This window comes from Chiloscyllium plagiosum, unplaced genomic scaffold (assembly GCF_037043375.1).
Source record: "Chiloscyllium plagiosum isolate Xiang-an unplaced genomic scaffold, Cpla_swu_hap1 HiC_scaffold_35, whole genome shotgun sequence".
Taxonomy (NCBI): Eukaryota; Metazoa; Chordata; class Chondrichthyes; order Orectolobiformes; family Hemiscylliidae; genus Chiloscyllium; species Chiloscyllium plagiosum.
The window spans coordinates 63,477,430-63,498,177 of record NW_028270173.1 but is presented as its reverse complement, the minus strand read 5'-3'; the positions used below and the strand labels follow the sequence as shown (position 1 = coordinate 63,498,177).

Here is a 20,748-nt window from a genome sequence, read left to right as displayed (position 1 = left end):
AGTCAAACCCGAGGAGCAGGAAAATCGACGTTTCGGGCAAAAGCCCTTCATCAGGGCTTTTGCCCGAAACGTCGATGTTCCTGCTCCTCGGATGCTGCCTGACCTGCTGAGCTAACCAGCACCACTCTAATGTAAACTCTGGTTTCCAGCATCTGCAGTCCTCACTTTTGCCTAGGTCTGAGCTGTTCCTGGACAAGTGGATTAACCCAGGTCACTCACACCCGGAACAAGATCAAGACTCTCCTGCCTCTGTCAATCTTGTATTACTGAGCCTAATGTCGTTGGATGGCATTTTGGGAGCAGGGTGTGGTGAAATAAGTTAGAATCACAGAGATGTACAGCACGAAAACAGACTCTTTGGTCCAACTCGTCCATGCCAACCAGATGTTGTAAATTAATCTCGTCCCATTTTCCAACACTTGGCTTATATTCCTTAAAACTATTCCTATTCATATACCCATCCAGATGCCTTTTAAATATTGTAATTGTACCAGCCTTCATTACTTCCTCTGACAGCTCATTCCATACACCTAACAATTGTTGCATGAAAAAGTTGCCCCTGAGGTCCATTTTAAATTTTTCCCCTCTCAACCTAAACCTGTGCCCTCCACTTCTGGACTCTCCCATCCCAGGTCAAAGGATATATTGCTGGAAAAGCACAGCCAGACAGCATCTGAGGAGCAGGAGAATCAACGCTTCAAGTATAAGCCTTTAATCAGGAATGAGGCTTGTGGCCAAAGGGGGCTGAGAGATAAATGGGATGGGGGGTGGGGTAGGGGGAAGGTAGCTGGAAATTAGATAGGTAGCTAAAGGTGGGGGGGTGAAGATGATAGGTCAGAAAGGAGGGTGGAGTGGATAGGTGGGAAGGAAGATATACAGGTTGGATGGTTCAAGAGGGTGGTGCCGAGTTGGAAAGTTGGATCTGGGATAAGGTGGGGGGAGGGGAAATGAACAAACTGGTGAAATCCACATTGATCCCGTGTGGTTGGAGGATCCCAAGGTGGAAGATGAGGCATTCTTCCTCCAGGTGTCAGGTGGTTAGGGTTTGGCAGTGGAGGAGGCCCAGAGCTTGCATGTCCTTGGCGAAGTGGGAGGGGAAGTTAAATGCCCACCTCCAACACACCCGATCCGCCTAGACACCCAGTGCTGGTCTGTTACCCGCCCTCAATCTCTTCATTTCCAACTGCCGCCTTGAAGTTGTCTGCCCAACCTGTCCATCCCTCTCACCCACTCCAATCTCTCATCCTCACAACGCACAGCCCTCCACTCCCTCCGCTCCAACCCCAACATCACTATCAAACCAGCAGACAAAGGGGGCACAGCGGTAATTTGGCACAACAACCTCTACACAGCTGAAGCCAAGCGCCAACTCGCAGACACCTCCTCTTACTGCCCACTCGACCATGACCTCACCTTCCATCACCAAACTATCATCTCCCAGACCATCCACAACCTCATCACCCCAGGGGATCTCCCATTCAAAGGATGCAACCTCATAGTCCCGGAACCCCACACTACCCAGTTCTACTTCCTACCCAAAATTCAGAAACTCGACTGCCCGGTCAACCCATCATCTCAGCCTGTCCTGCCCCACTGAACTTATCTCTGCATTCCTTGACGCCTGTCCCCCTTAGTCCAGGAACTCCCCCCCCTACGTTGAGGACACCACCCTCAACCTCGACCTCCTCCCTGACTTTCATTTCCCCAGCCCCCAACACTTCACCTTCACCATGGATATGCAGTCCCTGTACACATCGAACCGCCATGATGAAGGCCTCCAAGCCCTCCATTTCTTTGTCTCATGCCGACTCAAGCTGTGTCCTTCCATTGACATGCTCATTCAATTGGCTGAACTGGTCCTCACCCTTAACAATTTCCCCTTCGAATCCTCCGACTTCCTCCAGACCAAAGGGATAGCCAAGGGCACCCGCATGGGCCCCAGCTCTGCCTGCCTCTTCGTCGGGTACATGGAAAAGATTATCTTCTGCAGCTACACCATTCCCCAACTTTACCTCTGCTACATCAATAACAGTATTGCCGCCACCTCATACTTCGATGAGGAAGTTGAACTTCACTAACACCTTCCACCCCAACCTCAAGTTCACCTGGACCATCTCGGACACCTCCCTCCCCTTACTGGACCTCTCCATCTCCATTTCTAGCGACTGACTCAACAGGGACATCTACTAAAAACCCACCAACTCCCACAGTTACCTGGTCTTTGCTTCCTTTCACCCTGCCTCCTGTAAGAACTTTATCCCTTATTCTCAATTCCTCTGCCTCCACCACATCTGCTCCAAGTAGGACCAATTCTACCATATTCATCCCAGAGAGTCTCCTTCTTCAAAGATCTCCCACGTGGTCGACGATGCCTTCCAGTGCATCTCCTCCATTTCCTGCACCTGCGCCCTTGAACACAACCCTTACAATCACAACAAGAACAGAACCCCTTGGTCCTCACCTTCCACCCCAACAACCTCAAGACACATCGCCTCATCATCCGCCATTTCCGCTTCCTACAAACAGACCCCACCACCAGGGATATATTTCCCTCCCCACCCCTATCTGCGTACCGGAGAAAACATTCCATCTACGACTGCCTTGTTAGGTCCATGCCCCAACCGCTCCTCCTCCACTACCACCACCAATCCAGCCTCCACTCCCGGCACCATCGCCTGCCACCGCAGGAAGTACAAAATGTGCGCCCACACCTTCCCCCTTACCTCCGTCCAAGGCCCCAAAGGATCTTTCCACCCAACAGAGATTTACCTGTACCTCCACAAATTGTGGTACTGTGTTCGTTGCTCCCGATGTGGTCTCTTCTACATTGGAGAGATAGGACGCCGACTTAGAGTCATAGAGTCATACTGATGTACAGCATGGAAACAGACCCTTCAGTCCAACCCGTCCATGCCAATCAGATATCCCAACCCAATCTAGTCCCACCTGCCAGCACCCGGCCCATATCCCTCCAAACCCTTCCTATTCGTATACCCATCCAAATGCCTCTTAAATGTTGCAATTGTACCAGCTTCCACCACATCCCCTGGCAGCTCATCCCATACACGTACCACCCTCTGCGTGAAAACGTTGCCCCTTCGTCTCTTTTACATCTTTCCCCTCTCACCCTAAACCTATGCCCTCTAGTTCTGGACTCCCCGACCCCAGGGAAAAGACTTTGTCTATTTATCCTATCCACGCCCCTCATAATTTTGTAAACATCTACAAGGTCACCCCCTCAACCTCCGACACTCCAGGGAAAACAGCCCCAGCCTGTTCAGCCTCTCCCTGTAGCTCAGATCCTCCAACCCTGGCAACATCCTTGTAAACCTTTTCTGAACCTTTTCAAGTTTCACAACATCTTTCCGATAGGAATAAGATCAGAATATTGGCAGGGAAATTTGCTAGAACTGCTTGGGAGGATTTAAACTAGGAAGGTGGGTGGGTGTGGGGGGTGGTGGTAGAATCCAGGGAAATAGCGAGGAAAGAAACTGATCTGAGACGGGTACAGCTGAGAACAGAAGTGAGTCAAACAGTCAGGGCAGGCAGGGACAAGGTTGGACTAATAAATTAAACTGCATTTATTTCAATGCAAAGGGCCTAACAGGGAAGGCAGATGAACTCAGGGCATGGTTAGGAACATGGGACTGGGATGTCATAGCAATTACGGAAACATGGCTCAGGGATGTGTAGGACTGGCAGCGTAATGTTCCAGGATACAAATGCTACAGGAAGGATAGAAAGGGAGGCAAGAGAGGATGGGGAGTGGCATTTTTGATAAGGGATAGCATTACAATTGTGGTGAGGGAAGATATTCCCGGAAATACATACAGGGAAGTTATTTGAGTGGAACTGAGAAATAAGAAAGGCATGATCACCTTATTGGGATTGTATTATAGACCCCCCAACAGTCAGAGGGAAATTGAGAAACAAACTTGTAAGGTGATTTCAGCTATCTGTAAGAATAATAGGGTAGTTATGGTAGGGGATTTTTACTTTCCAAACATCGACTGGGACTGCCATAGTGTTAAAGGTTTAGATGGAGAGGAATTTCTTAAGTGTGTACAAGACAATTTTCTGATTCGGTATGTGGATGCATCTACTAGAGAAGGTGCAAAACCTGACCTCCTCTTGGGAAATAAGGCAGGGCAGGTGACTGAGGTGTCAGTACGGGAGCACTTTGGGGCCAGCAACCATAATTCTATTCATTTTTAAATAGTGATGGAAAAGGATAGACCAGATCTAAAAGTTGAAGTTCTAATTTGGAGAATGGCCAATTTTGACGGCATTAGGCAAGAATTTTCGAAAGCTGATCGGAGGCAGATGTTCGCAGGTAAAGGGAAGGCTGGAGAATGGGAAGCCTCCAGTAATGAGATAACAAGAATCCAGAGAAAGTATATTCCTGTCAGGGTGAAAGGGAAGGCTGGTAGGTATAGGGAATGCTGGATGACTAAAGAAATTGAGGGTTTGGTTAAGAAAAAGAAGGAAGCATATGTCAGGTATAGACAAGATAGAACGAGTGAATCCTTAGAAGAGTATAAAGAAAGTAAGAGTATACTTAAGAGGAAAATCAGGAGGGCAAAACAGGGACATGAAATACTTTGGCAAACAGAATTAAGGAGAATCCAAAGGGTTTTACAAATATGTTAAGAACAAAAGGGTAACTAGGGAGAGAATAGGCCCCTCAAAGATCAGCAAGGCGGCCTTTGTGTGGAGCCACAGAAAATGGGGGAGATACTAAATGAATATTTTGCATCAGTATTTACTGTGGAAAAGGATATGGAAGATATAGACTGTCGGCAAATAGATGGTGACATCTTGCAAAATGTCCAGATTATAGAGGAGGAAGTGCTGGATGTCTTGAAACGGTTAAAAGTGGATTAATCCCCAGGACCTGAGAACTCTGTGGGAAGCTAGAGAAGTGATTGCTGGGCCTCTTGCTGAGATATTTGTATCATCGATAGTCACAGGTGAGGTGCCGGAAGACTGGAGGTTGGCAAACGTGGTGCCACTGTTTAAGAAGGGCGGTACAGACAAGCCAGGGAACTATAGACCGGTGAGCCTGACCTCGGTGGTGGGCAAGTTGTTGGAGGGAATCCTGAGGGACTTGTGGAATGTTTCAGAGACATCTCTGGGACACACGCACTAAACAACCCCACCCTCCTGTAGCCGAACACTTTAACTTCCTCTCCCACTCCACCAAGATATGCAAGTCCTGGGCCTCCTCCATCACTAAACCCTAACCACCCAATGCCAATAGAGAATAGACAATAGGTGCAGGAGTAGGCCATTCTGCCCTTCGAGCCTGCACCACCATTCAATATGATCATGGCTGATCATCCTTAATTAGTATCCTGTTCCTGCCTTATCTCCATAACCCTTTTCCACTATTCTTGAGAGCTCTATCCAACTCTTTCTTAAATGAATCCAGAGACTGGGTTTCCACTGCCCACTGGGGCAGAGCATTCCACACAGCCACCACTCTCTGGGTGAAGAAGTTTCTCCTCGTCTTTGTCCTAAATGGGGAACCCCGTATTTTTAAGCTGTGTCCTCTGGTTCGGCACTCCCATCAGCGGAAACATGTTTCCTGCCTCCAGAGTGTCCAATCCTTTAATAATCTTATATGTCTCAATCAGATCCCCTCTCAGTCTTCTAAACTCAAGGGTATACAAGCCCAGTCGCTTGTTCTGCCTGGAGGAAGAACACCTCATCTTCCACCTTGTGACCCTCCAACCACACAGGATCAATTTGTATTTCACCAGTTCCTCATTTCCCCTCCTCCGATCTTATCCCAGATCCAACCTTCCAATTCGGCACCACCCTCTTGAACTGTCCTATCTGTCCATCTCTCTTCCCACCTATCCATTCCACCCTCCTCTCCTAGCTATCACATTCAACCCCACATTCGTCTACCTATCGCATTACCAGCTATCTTCCCCCCCCCCCCCAGTAACCCCTACCCCCCAACCCCCAACCCCCACTTATCTCTCAGCCTACCTGGGCCACAAGCTTCATTCCTGATAAAGGGCTTATGCTCGAAATGTTGATTCTCCTGCTCCTCGGATGTTGCCTGACCAGCTGTGCTTTTCCAGCACCACATTCTTCAACTTTGAACTGCAGCATCTGTGGTCCTCACTTTCTCCCCAACCCCAGGGAAAAGACATTGTCTATTTCCCCTATCCATATACCTCATGATTTTATAAAGTCTATAAGGTCACCCCTCAGCCTTCGACACTCCAGAGAAAATAGTCCCAGCCGATTCAGTCATTGCCTCGAGCTCAAACCCTTGAACCCTGGCAACACCCTTGTAAATCTTTTCTAAACCCTCTCAAGTTTCACAAGATCCTTCCCAAAAGAAGGAGACCAGAATTGCACACAACATTCCAAAAGTGGCTTAACCAATGTTCTGTACATTTGCAACATGTCCTCCCATCTCCTGTACTTAATGCTCTGACCAATAAAGGAAAGTATACCAAATGCCATCTACATTATTCTATCTACCTGAGACACTACATTCAAGGTACTATGAATCTGCACTCCAAGGTCTCTTTGTTCAGCAACACTTCCTGGGATCTTATCATTAAGTGTATATATCCTTCCCTGATTTGCCTTTCCAAAATGCAGCACCTCACATTTATCTAAGTAAACTCCATCTGCCACTCCTCGGCCCAATGGCCCATCTGATCAAGATCTCATTGTACTCTGAGGTAACCTTCTTTGCTGTCCACTACACCTCCAATTTTGTTGTCATCTGAAAACATACTAACTATAACTCCTATGTTCACATCCAAATCTTTTATACAAATGACAAAAAGCAGTGGACCCGGTACTGATCCTTGTGGCACACCACTGGTCAATGGCCTCCAGTCTGAAAAGCAACCCTTCAGCACCACCCTCTGTCTTCTACCTTCGAGCCAGTTCTGTATCCAAATGGCTGTATTCTATGTGATCTGACTTTGCTCAGAAGTCTATTATGTGGAATCTTGTCGAATGCCTTACTGAAGTCCACATAGATCGCATCTACCGCTCTGCCCTCATCAATCCTCTTTGTTACTTCTTCAAAAAACTCAATTAAGTTAGTGAGACATGATTTCCCTCACACAAAGCCATGTTGGCTATCCGCAATCAATCCTTGACTCTCCAAATATATAAATATAAATCCTGTTCCTCAGGATTCTCTCCAACAACTTGCTCATCACCAATATGAGGCTCACCAGTATATAGTTCCCTGGTTTTTCCTCACTGCCATTGTTCAGTAGTAGCATCATGTTAGCCAACTTTCAGTCTTCTGGCACCTCACCTTTGACTATTGATGATCCAAATATCTCAGCAAGGGGCTCAGTAATCACTTCCCTAGCTTCCCACATAGTTCTAGGGTATACCTGGAGACTCCTCCACCTTTATGTGTTTTAAGATATCCAGCACCACCTCCTCTGCAATATGGACATTTTTCAAGATGTCACCATCTATTTCCATGCATTCTGTATCATCCATGTCCTTCTCCACAGTAAATACTGATGCAAAATACTCATTTAGTATCTTCCCCCATCTCCTACGGTTCCACACAAAGGCCGCCTTGCTGATCTTTGAGGTGTCCTATTCTCTCCCAAGTTACACTTTTGTCCTTAATCTATTTATAAAATGGCCTTGGATTCTCCTTAATCCTATTTGCCAAAGCTGTCTCATGTCCCCATTTTGCCCTCCTGATTTCCCTCTTAAGTATAGTCCTACTGCCTTTGTACTCTTCTAAGGATTCACTTGATCTCTGCTGTCGATATGTGACATATGCTTCCTTCTTTTTCTCAACCAAACCTCAATTTCTCCAGTCATCTAGCATTTCCTAACCCTAATAAGAACATAATATCTCTGGATTTTCATGAGCTCATTTTTGAAGGCTTCCCATTTTCCAACCATCCCTTCATCTGCGAACATCCACACCCAATCAACTTTTGAAAGTTCTTGCCTAACACTGTCAAAATTGGCCTTTCTCCAATTTAGAACTGTAACTTTTAGATTCTGCCTATCCTTTTCCATCACTATTTTATGGTCACTGGCCTCAATGTGCTCCCCCAATGACATCTCAGTCACTTGCCCTGCCTTATTTCCCAAGAGTAGGTCAAAGTTTTGTACATTCTCTTATATGTACATCGACACACTGAATCAGAAAATGTTCTTGTGAACATTTAACAAATTTCTCTCCTTTTATCACTATTTTAAAATGTCAATCAGAGACAAAGATAGAGTTATAGAGTCATACAGCACGGAAACAGACCCTTCTGTCCAACTTGTCTGCATGGACCAGATACTGATTTTGTCCTATTTGGCAGCCTTTGACCCACATCCTTTTAAACCCTTCCTATTCATGCGCCTTTTAAATATTGCAACTGGATCCACCTCCACCACTTTCTCTGGCAGCTTGTCCCATACATACACACCACCATCTGTGTGAAAAGGTTACCCCTTGGGTTCCATTTAACGCTATGGCAGTCCCAGTCTATGTTTGGAAAGTTAAAATCCCACCCTATTATTCTTACAGAGAACTCAGATCACCTTACAAATTTGTTTCTCAACTTCCCACTGACTATTGGGGTGGTCTTTAGTACAATCCAAATGAGGTAATCATCCCTTTCTTATTTCTCAGTTCGACCCAAATAACTTGCCTGGACATTTCCCCAGGAATATCCCCCCCTCAGTACAGCCATCATGTTATCCCTTATCAAAAATGCCACTCCCCGTCCTCTCTTGCTCCCCTTGCTATCCTCCTTATAGCCTTTGTATCTTGGCAGATTAAGCTGCCAGACCTGTAATTGCTATGATATCCAAGTCCCTTGTTCCTTACCATGACCTGATTTCATCTGCCTTCCTTGTTAGGCCTCTTGCATTGAAATAAATGCAGTTTAACTTACCTCATTCTCTATTTTGTTCCTGCCTGCCCTGACTGTTTAACTTGCTCATATTCCCAACTGTACCAGTCTCAGACTGATCCCTTTCCACATTATCTCCCTGAGTCCCATCCCTCAAGAATCTCAAGCAAATCTCCCTACCAGTTTATTAGTCTCCTTCCATTTCAGGTTGTAAACATTTACACCATCAGGTGAAGACAATACAGCCCCTCAAGACCAGTACCAATTTAATTACATCATGGCTGACCCATAATAAAACTAGGAACAACAGAATGTCATTCAGTCCCTCATGCCAATTTGAATCTCATTGCTTCGTACAATAGCCCCATCTATTTACAGCCTCCCGTATTCCTTAACACCCTTGCTGACATAAATCAATCAATTTAATCAATTCATTGAAAGTGGAATCGCAGGTAGCCAGTGTGGTGAGAAGGTGTTTTGTACCTTGCCTTCATTGGTCAGTGCATTCAGTATAGAAGTTGGAAAGTCATATTGTGGGCTGTACAGGACATTGGTGAGATCAGTTTTAGAATACTGCATACAGTTCTGGTCTCCCTACTATAAGAAGGATGTTGTTAAACTTGAAAAGGTTCCGAAAAAATTTACAAGGATGTAGCTGGTATTGGACAGTTTGATCTGTAGGGTGGGCTGAATAGCCCGGGGCTTTTATCCTGAAGCATTGAAGGCTGAGGGTGACCTTATGGAAGTTTAATAAATCATGAGAGGCATGGTAATGTGAATTGGCAATTTCTTTTTTTCCCAGAGTAGGGGAACCCATAACTAGTGAGCATAGTTTTAAGGTGAGAGGGAAAGTATTTAAATGAAACCCAAAGGGTAACCTTTTCATAGAGATGGTGGTGTGTGTGTGTATGGGACAAGCTGCCAGAGAAAGTGGTGGAGGTGGATTCAGTTGCAATATTTAAAAGGCACCTGGATAGGTATATGAATAGGAAGGGTTTAAAAGGATATGGATCAAAGGCTGCTAAATAGGACAAAATCAATTTCAAATATCTGGTCCATGCAGACAAGTTGGACAGAAGGGTCTGTTTCTGTGCTGTTTGACTCTATCGCTCTATCTTTGACTCTGATTGACATTTCAAAATAGTGATTGTGCTGGGGTATTGGGTAATGACAGGATTTGGCTGGGAACATTATTCTGTGTGTTGTGATGGTGTTCAGCTCGGGAAATATATTTTGCATTGCTTTGCATCACTGGGAAGCAAGTAACAGAATGAGAATCGGCTGGATGGGAATGACTCAGATTGTTTGATTAGTTCAAACAGTAAGTTCTCTGCTTGTCACGGAATGTGACAGTGAATTTGAGATTTGTTTGTGAACGAAAATTTTCTTTAACCCCAGAACTCGAACCCACAATCCTGGTTTGGGAGGCTAGTACCTTGTCCATTAGGACACTGAGGCTGTCCAAGATAAGGATTTGATGATTTTAAGGTGTCCACTTAAGTAATCACTGCCAAATTTCACACCTTTTTATGGCCTGCCACCTTCTTTCAAACACAGCCCAACTGGATCGACTCCAGCAATGAGCTGAAAGGATTGGGATTTGCATGGCAGCAATTACTGCTGCAAAGTATTGTCTGTGTGTGAGAAACAGTTGTCCAAAAAGAACTTCCCTTGCTTAATCAGACTCTCAGTTTTGGTGATTTCCCCGACCCTGATTCCTGGCCCCACCTTGATCATACTGTCTCATCCAGTCTCACTCTCATACTATCAATCACAGAGAAGGCCATCTTTGATCACTTCCATGGACAGCTCAGCACTGATATCTCCCTTCGATATTCCAGATTGACCACCTTCTGTAACCCTCCAATGGTAATAACTATTCCCCAATGCAATGACAACTGCACTCTCAGAATCCCATATGTTTCAACCTTTGATCTTTCATTCACCCCAACATTTCTGCAGCAACTGTTTAACTCAAAGCCACCCTCACCTCTGGAGTCAGAGTCAGTGGGCATGAAGTGTTAACTTGGTTCTCTCTCCACAAATCTCCCAGACCTGCTGATTTCTCCAGCAATTTTTGTTTGCATTTGTTTCAGATCTTCAGAATCCACAGTTCTTTGTTTTATTTTAAGGATTGGTCTGGGAACTGGACTCGTGAATAAATTGGGACGGGGAATAGACTGGAACATTAATGGAGAAGTGAATTAACTGTGGCACCTTGGGAGAGGAGCTGTGCAATTAAATGTCGACCCTTAGAAATTGGAGCTAAGGAGTCGACTCTTTAACAGGGCAGTGAGGTCAAACTCAACGCATGGGACTGACATTCTTACAATTAGCCCCAACTCACTTCCTGGGTAATAGAGCAATACATCGTATTTCCGTCTCCTATTTTCCGAGATGTTTCCCTGGTGTACTCTTTCTCTCCTTTGCCGCGCTGTTTGTGCACCTGCTGAGCCCAGCACTGCAAGTCATGGATGCCTGACCAGCTGTCAAACACATTCGAGGCTGCACTTCCCACATTGATGTCAGTTTGAAGGCTAGCAAGAATGAACAATGCTATTTCCACACTAGAAATCGAGACATCAGTTGCAATAAGTGAGACTTAATTCAGGTGGGAAACGACAAGTTTAAGTATCCCCTAATCTGCTGCTCAAAGTCACCTCCATTTCCCGGTCAGTTTCCCAAGTTTCAGGAAACTCACGTTGCTCCAGAAATATTTGGATTGACTGTGAGAGACGTCAATCAGAGAGCCCACCCACTCTGCCCATTGTCTCCTCTTCCTCTTCCAGAGCTGGTTCACTTCCTAAAGGGACTGAAAACCAAGTGAGGAGATGGTGAGTGAAGGAGCAGCTTTTATACAAATTGTATCCCATAATATCCACACCAATCTTCAGGCAGTCTGACTATCCTGTGGGCAGTCAGGGGTGGAAATGTCCCTTATGCTGTGTGAGAGGATCCAGCTGAGAGAGCTGTTTACTCGGTGCTTTGTGCTGAACTGTGTGACTGGAGCTGTGTGTTGGATATTGAGTGTGTTTATTGGAAGCATTTCCCTCTGATTTCCAGACTGAGGATTGTTGATGGCTCATTCCTGAATATGGTAGGGCGAGGTTTAAGTGTCTGGGAGGTGTAGACTGTGTTTGAATTCTAACTTACTGTTTTAAGTACTGTGTTTGTTGGAAGCTGATTATTATCTTATAGACTAACATAGAAAATAGAAACAGGATTAGCATATTTGATCCTTCAAGATTCGGAGATGCCGGTGTTGGACTGGGGTGTACAAAGTTAAAAATCACACAACACCAGGTTATAGTCCAACAGGTTTAACTGGAAGCACACTAGCTTTCGGAGCGACGCTCCTTCATCAGGTGATGAAGGAGCGTCACTCCGAAAGCTAGTGTGCTTCCAATTAAACCTGTTGGACTATAACCTGGTGTTGTGTGATTTTTAACTTTGATCCTTAAAGTTTGCACCACCATTCATTGTAATCATGACTAATCATTAAACTCAATTGCCTGTCCCATGTTTCCCACCATATCCTTTGATTCCTTTCGCTCCAAGTGCTCTGGTCCAGATCCTTCTTGAAAGGATGTTTTGAATGTTCTCTCTGTGACTGTTTTCTGAGGTAGCAAATCCCACATTCTTGCCACTCTCTGGATAAAACAAAAAAAGTTCTCATCTCGATCCTAACAGGTTGGTTCCATAGCTTGGGACTTTCTCGACTCATCTGCAATCGGCAGCATTCTTCCTGTATTTGCATCTAGTCCTGATAGATATTTGTAGGTTTCTTTTGAGATTCTCACTCATTCTTATGAACTCCAGTCAATATAATCCTAACTAATTCAATCTCTACTCATATCAGTCCAGCCAACCCAGGGATCAATTTGGTAAACCTTTGCTGCACTCCCTCTATAGTAAGAACATGCTTTCTCAGATAAGGAGATCAAAATTGCACATGATATTCCAGGTGTAGTTTGACAAAGGCCATGTGTAATTGCAACAAATATTCTTGCTCCTGTATCCCCTCATCTTGAAGGTCAACACCTGCTACATGTACATGCTTACCTTCAGCGACTGGTGTAGGAAGCCACCCGTGTATTGTTGCACATTCCCCGCTCTCAGTTTGTAGCCACTGAGCTAATAGTCTGCCTTCCTGCTTTTGCTCCCAAAGTGGATAACGAAATTGGTGAAGCGGAAGAGGAAAGAAAGGACAGAGTGGTTGGACTCTCTGATGAACCACTCTCACAGCCAGTCCAAATATTTCTGGAGCAACATGAATTTCCTGAAACAAAACCAGAAATTCCTGGCAAAACTCAGCAGATTTGGCAGTATCTGTGGGGAACAAAACAGAGTTAACGTTTCTGTTCTGATGAAGAGTCACTGAACTGAAAATGTTAACTCTGCTATTTCCCACAGTTGCTGCCAGACCTGCTGAATTTGTCAAGCAAATCTGGGAGTTTATTTTGCGGGGAGTTGGAGTGCAACTAACCTTCTTGATACAGCCTCTCTCCACAGTCCATTAGCAGGACAGAGTCATATAACTCAATCAGACCCTTCGGTCCAACTCATCCGTATCCTGATGAAGGGCTTTTGCCCGAAATGTCGATTTTACTGCTCCTCGGATGCTGCTTGAACTGCTGTGCTTTTCCAGCACCACTCTAATCTAGGCCCAGAACTACTCCCAATATTCCAAGTCTGGTCAAACCAGAGCTTTGTATCACTTAAACATGACTTCCAACACCTTGTATTCTCTTCCTTGAGATATTCCATGAGCCTTTTTGATGTTTAATGTTTTCATTACCTGGTTCCTCAAGTCTCTTAAAAACTGACTATCTGATGGTTTCTATTCATTTGCCTGATGAGTGGAGCTGCAATAACACAACTTCAGTCAGAAGTACAGAGACAATCTCTGCACCCGCCAAACCAACTCCAGCTGTACGCCAGGCACCAGCCCCCAGCCCTGCCGAGTTTTTACCATCCCCTTCAGACCTCCCCCTCACTGAGGATGAATGATCAGTCCTCAATAAAGCTCTCACCTTCATCCCAAAATGCTCCCAGGTCAACGAATTCCATTTGCATTGCGACATCGAACTTTTCTTCCTCCACCTCCATGCTTACGTTTTCGTTTGTGACTCCCACCCACCGTCCGAGGACCCCTTCTTCCACCTCAAACATAGTCCATCCTCTTGGACACCCGGTCCTGGTCTCTTACCTGCCCTAGATCACTTCATCTCCAACTGCTGCTGTGACATTAACTGTCTCAACCTGTCCACCTCACTTACCCACTCCAAACTCGCAAAGCACAGCCATCCACTACCTCCGCTCCAACCTCCAACCCAACCATTAAACCAGCAGTCAAAGGGGATTCAGTGGTAGTTTGGCGCATCAAACTCTACGTTGCTGAAGCTAGGTGCCAATTGACAAACACCTCATCCTACCGCCCCCTCGACCACAGCCTCACCTCCCATCACCAAACCATCAGTATGAAAGGGTTTTGCCCAAAATGTCAACACTCCTGCTCCTTAGATTCTGCCTGACCTGCTGTGCTTTTTCAGCGCCACACATTTTTGACTTTGACTCTCCAGCATCTGCAGTCATCACTTTCACTCAGAAGTAAACTGCCTGTTTGATTGGTAGCCTGTCGAACACTTCCAAATTCACTGCCTTCACAACCAATGCACAGAGATATCAGTGTAAACCATTCATACCAAGCATTGCAGTAACTCGCACAATGCTCCTTCCAAAGTTTCTTCCAAACCTGTGAATTCCAGCAGCTACAAGGACAAGGGCAGCAGATGCAGAGGAAACTCACCTGCTATAAGTTCTCCTTAAAGTTGCCCAACAAAATCCTGGATCTACTTTGATAACAGCACTCAGTGTCCCTTCAACTTCCAATACAATAGGTTGTCATGATTCAAGTAGGTGGTTCAGCACCACCTGCTGAAGGGGAAACGTAGATGGGCAACAAATATTAGTCAGGCCAGTCAGCTACACCCATTTCTGGGGAAAATATGAATTTTTTAAAAATAGTATGAAATTTTGGCTCTTTCATTAAGGGTAAGATAGAGTTAGAAGAAATCATGTTTCCTTTCCCTGTTTTACAGATGGAATGCACCATGCTATACTGGAAAATACAGAGAGGATAGACATGGCAGATGGATCTTGATTCTCACACATGGAACAATTGTACAACTGTGGGAAGACATCCAATCCTTTCAGAACATTGGTCAATACAGAGAAAGTTGGGCATTTAAACCATCATCTGGAAATAGGTTGGGTCAGGGGAGCTTTGACATATCAGATCTGAAACTTGTCAGCCGTGAGGAGCCTTCCATTAGAACCAGGTTCAACAAATATAGGAAATCTTGATGAAATGAAATGAAAAATAATCAAATCTCCATACTTCAAAAAGGATACCAGTGCAAGTCCAGAAAATCCAAAAGCGAGCAGCTTCCGACTCTCCTGGTGCAGCTCACAGTAGCAGAATCTTGTTACTACTCAGCCTGTCAAACAGGAGAAGCTGCCCCGTGAATGATCGGTTACGGTGAGGCTGGGAAGAAGTGTGAGTGACTCCAAGTGTAGTGAGAGCTTTAATCATTCATCGAGCCTTGTGAGCCACTGACTCATTCCTCCAGATGAGAGACAGTTCAAGTGTATGAAGAGGGCCCCTGGGTTTCATAAAGTCTCTTATCACATAAGGTGCATTTGTTGTACAGCAACAGCTTCATGGAAGAGAAGTCACTGAAGTGTGAGGTTTGTGATCCAGCCTTCACAATGCCAATGACACTTGTGAATCATCAATATATTCACACTGGTGAGAAGCCATTCAAGTGTGAGGTGTGTGACAAAACATTCTTGTACTCATCAACCCTCCGCAGACACCAACAGCTTCACACAGGGGAGAAACCCTTTAAATGTGACGTGTGTGACAAATCATTCTTACAGTCGTGGGGTCTCCTTGAACACCAGCGCATTCACACAGGAGAGAAACCATTCACGTGCAAGGTGTGCATCAAATCATTCTCTACTTCTTCAGCCCTTCGTGTTCACCAGCGCATTCACACAGGACAGAAACCATTCACCTGCAAGGTGTGTGACAAATCATTCTCACACTCATCCACACTCCACGGACATCAACGCATTCACACTCGGGAAAAACCATTCACATGTGACATATGTGACAAGTCATTTACCAATTCATCAACCCTCCATGCACACCAACGCATTCACACAGGGGAGAAACCATTCACGTGCAAGGTATGCGACAAATCTTTCTCACAGTTATCACACCTCCGCAGACACCGATGTATTCACAAAGGCAAGTAACCATCAACAGGCACTGTACATGACAAATATTCTGTAATTTATTGGCTTTCCACAAACACAGATGCACTCACACATGTGATGTATGCAACAAACCCTTCTCGAGGCCTTTGACCCTCCTGTTCCATCAGAAGATTCACACAGGAGCAACTCTTCAGGCATGAGGGGTGTGAGAAATCCATCTCGAGACTATCAAATGTCCACTCAGACCAACTCAGTGAATACAGGAGAGATTATTTCAGTTCTTCGGCATCATTGACCATCTGTGCATACTAATACATTCATATGGAGCACAATCCCTTCATTTGTGAGATGAATCGGAAAACTTTTACCTTACGTCAGAGTTGTGCAAATACCAGCGCAGTCACACTGGGGAAAAGCTGTTCAAGTGTGTGAGATGTAACAAATGGTTGTCAAATTCATTGACTCTTCACAGATATCAACACTTTCTCGACAGGGACGAACCATTCACTGGTAGTGTGTGTCAAATTATTCTTGTTGTAACTGCACCTCCACACACATCTAAGCATCCACAGAGGCAAGATACACACAAGTGTAAGGTGGGTGATAAATTATGCTCACAGCCATTGAACATCCTGCTCCATTAGATAATTCACACACTGAGTAACAATTTAACTGTGAGGTTTATGGTTAAGATTTTGTCATGTCTTCAGCTCTTCTGGAATACCAGAGGACTTATGGAGGGGAGTAAACTTTCAAATATGATTTGTGAAAAAACTTCCACCAACGTCCCCACTCTTCAAAAGCATCAGCGGATCCATGCTGGAAAGAAACGATTCGGATGGGAGATGTGTGTTGAGGCTTTCACACAATCTTCTGGTCCCCCTGTACACAGACACTGAGAAACTCTTCTGATGCGAGTCTTATTTTAATGCTGGAACATCAATGAATCCACTCGGAGATGGATCTCTTGAAGGGAAGAAGGAAGAGAAACTAGAGAACAGTGTGAATTCAGAGCTAGGACAGGAGGGAGCATTAATGCAAGTTTGTCTAAGGAGACAAGTGGAAGGGAAGGAAGTGGCATAGGCAGCTCGTGGGATTGTTTCAAGCTTACTTCCCTGAGCAAAGAAGTCAGTATCCAGAGTGCAGAGATTTAAAGTTAATAGATTCAAGTCAGGATTAGAGGAGATTTGAGGATAAGTGTTTTTCACCAGAGGGTGCTGACGCTCTGGAGTTGACTGTCTGAAAAGATGATAGAGTCAGAAATATTTTGAAACACTTGGATACAAACCTGAAGGAATCACTTCTCTACATTTAAAATGAAGATTGCAATTGAGCGTTCAGCAAAAAAATTCATCTTAAAATAAGTCAACATTTAAAAGCCAAAAAATACACACTGGGAGTAAAAAGGCAATTTTGGAATGAATAATTTTCATAAATTGGCCAAATCATCCTGCCAGCATTCTGTGGTACCTTGCGAACCTGGCAAACACAATGACTGATGTTTTCAATTGACCAGTCACGAGATAGTGAATGAAGCCTCAGACCACACAATGAATGTGCACCTATCCAGTTCAATGATTGACCCAACCACTGAACTCCTCTGACTACCCTGCAGAACTGTAAATAATAACAAGTCAATGAGCTGCATGGAGCCACCACATCTGAATGTGCTCCATATTCCTTGGAAACATTCATCACAGAAAACTTGCTGTTTCAAATGAAATTAACCTAATCTGATAACCAGGGTCTTCTAAATCAAAACAAGTTTCATATGTTAATGGACTGGTCATGAATCAGGATTTGAGACTGTTACAATATGTCAGATGACACAGATTTGGGGATGTGTTTGTGCTCTTTTGTCGGTTTCACAAAATGTGTGTTTAGCAGGAAGTGTGGTCGTGGCAGTAGCAAGAGACCAACGACCCCAGAAACAGACAACAGTAAAAGCAGCAGTTGCAGCACTACACAGTGTAGAGCTTCATTGAAAATCAGTTTAAGAAGGAGATTGGATGAATTCAAACAGAACAACAAAGCTAAAGGAACAGCAAGAATTAAAGCAGCAAATTTTCAGAAACAGCAATTCAAGGATTAACAGTGAGACTACAGCTCAGACTTTCTAGGAATAGAGTATGAGTTTGATATTGAATTAACTCAAAAAAGGAGCAGGGAACTGATGTTTGTGTGTTTATGAATCATACAATAAACTGTTGGAGAGTGAAGTTGTGAACAGTGTTAATTTTCTGCACTTTCAGGCTGAACTATAGATTTCAGAGTATAAGAGGAAGGTGTAGGTTCATCTAAGGATGGAATAACTGCTCCACATTGACACTGTGCCATCAAACATCATGGAGAAGGTAGAACACGGGTTACAGAGTAAAACACCATCAAAATAAGTGTCGGATTAATCCGGGCCACAGACACCCAGATCAAGATCAAGACTCATCCTGCCCCCATCTCTCAAGCACCTGTATTACTGACCTGAATATCAATGGAAACTGAGTTTAGGAGTAGGGCTGGGTCAATAAGTATGCTGGGGGTTTTGAGGAGGAGGGTTGTTGTCCTCTAGTTCTGGGAAAGTGTACCATGGTCCCAACGGATTTATAATTGGGACAATTCTACAGTCACAGCAGGAGGACAGGCTGCTGACCAGTGTCATTGAGGAACACCATGGACTTACAGTCAGCAGTCAGTTATTCTGGAGTGTGGCTGAACTTGAGCCAGTGGGATTGAGGATATTTGGGATTTTGCTCGATGTGAGGATCCTCTATCGATGCCTAGTCGGTAGCTTAGAACCATACAGCACAGAAGGAGACATTTCTGTCCAACTCATATGCGCCAATCAGACAACCCAACGTAACCTAGTCCCATTGCCAGCATTTGGACTCTATTCCTCTAAACCCTTCCTCTTCATATACCAGTCCAGATACCTTTTAAATATTGTAATTGTACCTGCCTCCACTACCTCATCTGTCAGCATGTTCTATACATGTACCACCCTGTGTGTTAAAAAGTGATACCTCAGATCTTTTAAATCTTTCCCCTTTCACCTGTAATCTATGCCCTCTAGTTTTGGACTCCTCCACCTCAGGAAAAAAACTCCTTGGGTATTCACCCTATCTATGCCCATTGTAATTTTATAAACCATCATAAGGTCACCCTTCGGCCTCCAACGCTCCAGAGAAAAAAAACCCCAGCTGATTCAGCTCCTCCCTATAACTCAAAACACTCCAGTCCTAGCCACATCCTTGTAACTCTTTTCTGCATCTTCTCAAGTTTAACAACATCCTCCCTGTAGAAGGGTGACTAGAATTGTATGCTGTATTCCAAAAGTGGCCTAACCAATGTCTTGTACAGCCGTAACATGACATCCCATCTCTAATAATCAATGTTCTGACAAAAGAAGGCAAGCATTCTAAACATCTTCTTCACAACCCTGTCTATCTATGACTCCACTTCCAAAGAACTATGCACCTGCACCCCTAGCTTTCTTCAATTGGCAACACACCCCAGGCCTTACAGTTAACAGTATAATTCCTGCCCTGGTTTGCCTTATCAAGATACAACACCTCACATTTTTTAAAAAATTAAACTCAATTTGCCACCCCTCGATCCTGGAGTCTACTGACTTCTCTACATCAGTTTCACTTCTTCTGACACCAGGGACTTTACCATCATTCACTGCTTAGGAACCCAGACACAAAGACAGCACTGACACATGCAACTCAAACTAGGTACCACTTTATATTGAATCAGACTTTCAGGCTGTCAGTTTACAGGGGACAAAGTGTTTTGGACATAGCCTTGGGACTTGACTTGGTTTCCAGTACAATATGAACTCTAAGCAACATCACAAAAAAAATGTCTGGTCTTCAGCAATTTGGGAATGGTGGGAACTTGCTCTTAACAAAATGTTTGTGACATTACAAGAGTCGCTTCATTCTCAAAGCACTGAACTAGAGGAGATGCTGCTTTCCAACAGCTTAATTTGTGGTTGATGATGATTTATAAATGTAAGTCTTTTCTTCTGACTTCAGGAAAGGTTCTGCTTCCTTTGAATGGCAATTATAAACACATTGATGGAGAAATATCCCAGACCACAGTGACATTGACCAATATGTCGTGTACAACATTCTAACTGTAGGATCCGGAGTGTTTCAGTGAAGAGGAAGACACCAGGCTGACAGGTCAGGTAGATTAGATGAATTCAAAATTTAATTTACTGAGAATTACAAATGGACACAGAGGATTCATAAAATAACAGGAAAACAACAAATCAATATTCAACGTGAAGCAAAGTTGAAATTAATGAAAATAACAAAACATTTGAAAATAATTCAAGATCTTTCCCAGAACTTGAAATGAATCTTGGAAGAGTGTAAGGTGAACAAATCATTTTGTATTATATCAAGATACGATTGCCTAAGAGAAATAAGGTCTGTCAAAATTCACTTCCCTGTCTCCTCCCCCTCCCTCCCCATACTCAAGGTAGTTGTCCTCCCAGACAGGAGAGTGCAGACTTTCCCCTTGGTAAGTCAAACACCCTCACTTAGAGAGTCATAGAGATATACAGCATGGAAGCAGACCCTTCGGTCCAACTCGT

The 20,748-nt window shown here is 44.4% G+C and overlaps 1 protein-coding gene across 3 annotated transcripts; it reads left to right on the top strand.

Moving 5' to 3' along the window:
* The first annotated feature begins 50 nt into the window (after positions 1-50).
* LOC122541206 (uncharacterized) lies at positions 51-18,367 on the top strand. 3 transcript variants are annotated; one of them, XM_087979751.1, is made up of 2 exons: positions 51-210; positions 14,966-18,367. In XM_087979751.1, exon 2 carries the CDS (start codon positions 15,588-15,590, stop codon positions 16,185-16,187), a length of 600 nt encoding a protein of 199 aa, XP_087835877.1. In that variant the 5' UTR covers positions 51-210; positions 14,966-15,587; the 3' UTR covers positions 16,188-18,367. The 3 variants fall into 3 exon arrangements, with proteins under 3 accessions (XP_087835877.1, XP_087835879.1, XP_087835878.1); XM_087979753.1 differs by lacking the exon at positions 51-210 and adding an exon at positions 11,006-11,475; XM_087979752.1 differs by lacking the exon at positions 51-210 and adding an exon at positions 11,678-11,698.
* Positions 18,368-20,748: the final 2,381 nt, after the last annotated feature.

Coding starts and splice junctions, on each gene's coding strand:
- LOC122541206 (XM_087979751.1), top strand. CDS start 15,588: ATGGAAGAGAAGTCACTGAAGTGTGAGGTTTGTGATCCAGCCTTCACA.